Source organism: Octopus bimaculoides, chromosome 1, assembly GCF_001194135.2.
Source record: "Octopus bimaculoides isolate UCB-OBI-ISO-001 chromosome 1, ASM119413v2, whole genome shotgun sequence".
Classification (NCBI taxonomy): domain Eukaryota; kingdom Metazoa; phylum Mollusca; class Cephalopoda; order Octopoda; family Octopodidae; genus Octopus; species Octopus bimaculoides.
In genome coordinates, this window is record NC_068981.1 from 188,904,760 (window position 1) to 188,909,759 (window position 5,000).

Below are 5,000 nucleotides of genomic sequence, written 5' to 3' on the forward strand. Positions count from 1 at the left end.
CCAAAAATTTCAGGCCTTGTGCCTAGAGTAGAAAAGAATACTCAGATAGAATCATTTATTCAAAGCATTGTAACCAAGATGACAGGGTGAAGACTCAGAGCATAGAGCAATCACAGGTCTCCAGCCTATGCAAGAGGATAAAAAGCTGAGAGTATGATGGCAGTGGGACCTAGGGTGATGACAAACTGTACAGGAGGTGAATGTGAAAGTACTTTGTACTGGAATAAGTGGTCCAGTGTAGCTTCTCATATTTAATGTTCAGAAAGATCGAGTGAAAAGAGTGAGGATAGGACGTATGGAAAGTTGGTGGGTCGTATACCATTGACCAGCACAAATATATGTTGGTAAGAGGGTCAGATGAATGTAGTATAGTAGTTTTATAGTTACTCTAGAAGCAATAATTGGTGAATATTAGGGATCCAGTGCTATACTTGGTTGCACTGACAGCATAGTGCAGTGTGATTGAGAAGAAGAGAAAGTGAGTGAAAGATGTGCAATTCGAGGCATGGACCTAAGAGGCAGGAGAAATAAAGGCATGGGCAAAAGGGACATGAGACAAAAGACATTGACATACGAGACTTACATAATGTGTGTGTGTGTGTGTGTGTGTTTGTATGCCTTTTGTTACTTGTTCTGGTTAGCAGATTGTGACCATGCTGGGGCACAATCTTGGAGGATTTTAGTTGAATGAATTGACCCCAGAACTTAACTTTTAAGCCTGGTACTTATTCTATTGGTCCCTTTTGCTGAACTACTAAGTTACTGAAGATAAACACACCAACACCAGCTGTCAATGGTGGTGGGGGACAAACACAGACACAAAGACACACACACACACAACAGGCTTCTTTCAGAAAACACTTGCCCAAGGTGCCACACAGTGGGACTGAACCCAGAACCATGAGGTTGGGAAGCAAACTTCTTACCACACAGCCTCATGTATATGTATGTTCCTATGTGTTTTATCTTTTACTTAATCATTGGGCAATAAACTGTGCTTGTGAAGATCTGTTGAGGCAAGTGAAGTCGTTGTCACGGCTGATGACAGCAACTGTGCCAGTGGCATGTAAAAAGCACCATTCGAGTGTGGTCGATGCCAGTGCCGCCTAACTGGCTTCCATGCCGGTGGCATGTAAAAAGCACCATTTAAGCATGGCCAATGCCAGTACTGTCTGACTGGCCCTCGTGCCGGTGGCATGTAAAAATCACCCACTACACTCTTGGAGTGGTTGGCATTAGGAAGGGCATCCAGCTGTAGAAACATTCCCAGATTGGATTGGAGTCTGGTGCAGCCTTCTGGCTTGCCAGCCCTCAGTCAAACCATCCAACCCATGCCAGCATGGAAAGTGGATGATAAACGATGATGATGATGATGATGATTCATTAGACTGTAGCCATCTGGAGCAAGGAAATTATGCTACAATAAAGATAATGATCTCAACTGGAAAATCATTCAGAACCAGTGATTTAAAGATAATATATCAGAGCATTAACCATAAACTGTGGGCTTGGTTTCCCAACAATAGTCACTCTATTTTCTTTCTCTTCATTTTTATATTTGTCTGCACATGTTTACATTTAATATATACAAATGTATTCTTTAAAAATCATCTTAGTTATATTGATTTCTAATTTATGTACCAAACCCACCTGAGTGAGAGGCTTTAATGCCTGACCATTAATTACAATGATACACTCCATTATCAGTTGCAAAATGTAGAAACCATTTATTTAAAAGGGTTACATTATGTCTTCATTTCTTTCAATTGTATCATCTATGTACAATAAACACAATGTTTAAATTATGTTGACCTTACTTCACTAATATTTGTTTTAAGAACTTTTAATGTTTTTCTTAGAATAAAGTTAATTATATTGTAATTTTCCCTGTGTGCTTTACAGAAGTGTAAACTGAATTTAGAACCACACTTGCTATCAATGTATATACTAAATAGTTCCAAATACCATTCCAGTGAATGATTTCTTTTTAATGCTCCTTTTGAAATGTATTCTTTCATTTCTGCACTGTATTTTCTTCAACAAATATTTAGCTATTTTATTGCAAGTATACCACACTATTCCCTCTTTGCAATGTGCAAAATTCTGAGTTTACCACCATAACTGTTGGGGTGATAAAAGGTAGAGTTGAAGAGATTGTAGAGATGCTAGAACAAAGGCAAGTAGATGTGTGTTGTGTACAAGATATAAGATGGTGGTGAGCCTCATTCAGACTCCTCCTAGACAAGGAACGCAACTACACATTATCTGAGGGTAGGTAATAGTACTGGTATTAGTAGAGTAGGAATATTGTTTGGAGAGAAATGAGTAGATAAAGTGAGACAGTCAGGTGGAATGCATGACAAAATAATTATGCTTAAACTAGTCATAGGCAATATAATAGCAATGCTAAAATGTAGTGCTTATATATATATAACTATAACAGCAATATGAAATCAAATGGAAATTGTAGTTGTGATCCCCGTGACGGTAGCACGTAAAAAGCACCATCTGAATGTGGCCAATACCAGTTCCACTTTGACTGGCTTCCATGCTGGTGGTATGTAAAAAGCATCCACTACACTCTCAGAGTGGTTGGCGTTAGGAAGGGCATCCAGCTGAAGAAACACTGCCAGATCAGATTGGGGCCTGGTGCAGCCTCCTGGTTTCCCAGACCCCAGTCGAACTGTCCAACCCATGCCAGCATAGAAAACGGACGTTGATGATGCCTACAGTAAATGACTAACGGATGAACAAAAGGGCCATTTTCTTACACCAGTCCAAAAATACTGAAAACGACTCATAAGTGCTGAGCTTTATAAAAAAACGAACTCAATTTTAAGCTTATTCATTCTATTAACATCTGTAATACACTGGTTTAGCTCCACGTCAACCCTAATCATGATGACAGACATTAGGATTGGAGGTATTCTCATGATGAGTGATATTTTTGTTTTCATTGGTAGTATATTTTGGACCGCATTTTCCAATGTATCCTTTCTTTTTACAATAACAGAATAACACTAAACAGAGTTTTGGTGTTATTTTTATCGTGTCAAATGATATCACAGAGAAACTCTCTCTGTTTTGTCTGTAATATATCATCACCATCGTTTTAAACATCCATCTGTCAATACTTGGAATTTGCTGAAGCAGTTTTCTACAGTTGGATGCTCTTCTTGTTGCCAGCCCTCACCTGTTTCCAAGCAAGATAATATTTCCTCTTGGCCAGACATATTTGTCACAAAACACAGGAAATGAACAAATTCATTTGTTTGACAGTAATACTTACAGGCAACCATCACATGCTTTCAACACAACACAACACACTCAAATATATATACATATATAACGGGCTTCTTTCAGTCTCTCTTGACCAAATCACTCACATGGCTTTGGTCAGCTTAGGGTTATATTAAAAGATAGGTTCTGTGCAGTGGAACTGAACCTGAAACCACATGATGGAAGGCAAGCTTCTTAACCACACACCACACCTGTGTGGTGTATTTAATATTAATGATAGTATTGGTGTATTTAGTATTTCAAAATATTTGTTTGCTAACCTCAAACTTTGTACTAATGAACATTTTCTCAATTCTATTTTTCAGGTACTGGATCTTTAACAGTTCTTCGCCAAAACAATTCACGTAAGCTTGTCAGCTCTAGCAGTCGTACATCAAGTACAGTGAGTATAGATAGCGATTCCTATGCAAGCGGGGAATTAGGTTTTGAAAAAATGCCTGCAGCGGATGCACCTGAGGCTTCACATTATTGCTCTATGCGGTAAGCTATTTTTTTCAACAACACATCTTCAGTAATTTTCCTGAATATTTTTACATGAAATTTAATGCTGGATGAATTGAAAAAGCATTTGTGTCAATGTCTATCAATAATGCTTCATAACTTGCTGTCCTTCCCAAGATATGGATGATCCTGCTGTATGATAGTAAATTGTTTTGGGTAAGGTAAACTATGGATTTAACAGACACTTTGGTCATTTAACTGGTTCTTTGTTGATCAGACTACATTCTTTGGTCCTGCAATTTATATACTCATTTATTTTAAACACTTCAATGTTTTCATTTGGTGCTTTTTGGAAAACTTAATAATTTATTTTCGTCATCTTATTATTTTCATACATTTCAAAGCAGCTCATTAAAGTTTGTTCAAATGGTTCCACATCCTCACTCGCTGTTTCCCATAAATTATTAGAGAACTCTATTTTGGGTGGTAGACTTAATCCATTGCCTAATTTAATGCCATTACCTGACTGACTGGTACCTTTGATAGAGTCCACTTTGTTGCAAGCTTTCAGGTCAGACTACTCCAACACCTCTATTCATAGCAGCTCCACAAAATGCATGAGTGGTACCCTTCCATTCTCACTAAGTCATATGATAAAAAAAATAAAATAAAAAAAACTTGCATAAAACTTGCCCCTTCTTTGTGATTGTTGATTGTTGATTGTTGATTGTTTGAAAGCCTAAATTTTAATTGGGATTTCTCATTCTACCTCCACCAATATTGAGAGTATATTTCCATTTACTATGAACCATTAAGCTATGAGAGAATGAAAAAGATTCAAATCATTCAGTCTGTATCAGTGGTTTTCAACAAGGATCCGTATGGCCCTTGGGGGTCTGTATTAGATTTTGTTGCTAAACTTTATCTGCAATAAATTGGTTATACTTCTACAATACACAAAATATTAAAAAAATTTTTCTGTATAATTCCTGATAATAATTAACTATGAAAAATATAGTAGGATGTTTTAAATCATTGAATAGCTATGAGGGTCCATCTGAGTAGATTAGGAATCATAGAGGCTCTATAGGCAACAAATTGTGAAGAATCACTGGTTTATTACATCTTAGGATAAGGGATGAATGGTCATGTGTCCTCGTTTTATACCTAAATTTCATGACACCTTTAACCGCATGTGAGTAGTGAAGCTACCTACTCAAACTGGAACTACAGCCAAGGAGATTTTTTGCTTAGACATA

The 5,000-nt window shown here is 37.3% G+C and overlaps 1 protein-coding gene across 17 annotated transcripts in view; it reads left to right on the plus strand.

Moving 5' to 3' along the window:
• LOC106875208 (dual specificity calcium/calmodulin-dependent 3',5'-cyclic nucleotide phosphodiesterase 1A) overlaps window positions 1-5,000 on the plus strand; it is a 1,568,460-nt gene that overhangs the window by 1,461,503 nt on the left and 101,957 nt on the right. For all 17 annotated transcript variants that reach the window (XM_052973317.1, XM_052973316.1, XM_052973336.1 and 14 more), the window contains one exon: window positions 3,606-3,780. In XM_052973317.1, the coding sequence (XP_052829277.1) occupies window positions 3,606-3,780 (175 nt within the window). The remainder of the gene's footprint in view (window positions 1-3,605; window positions 3,781-5,000) is intronic.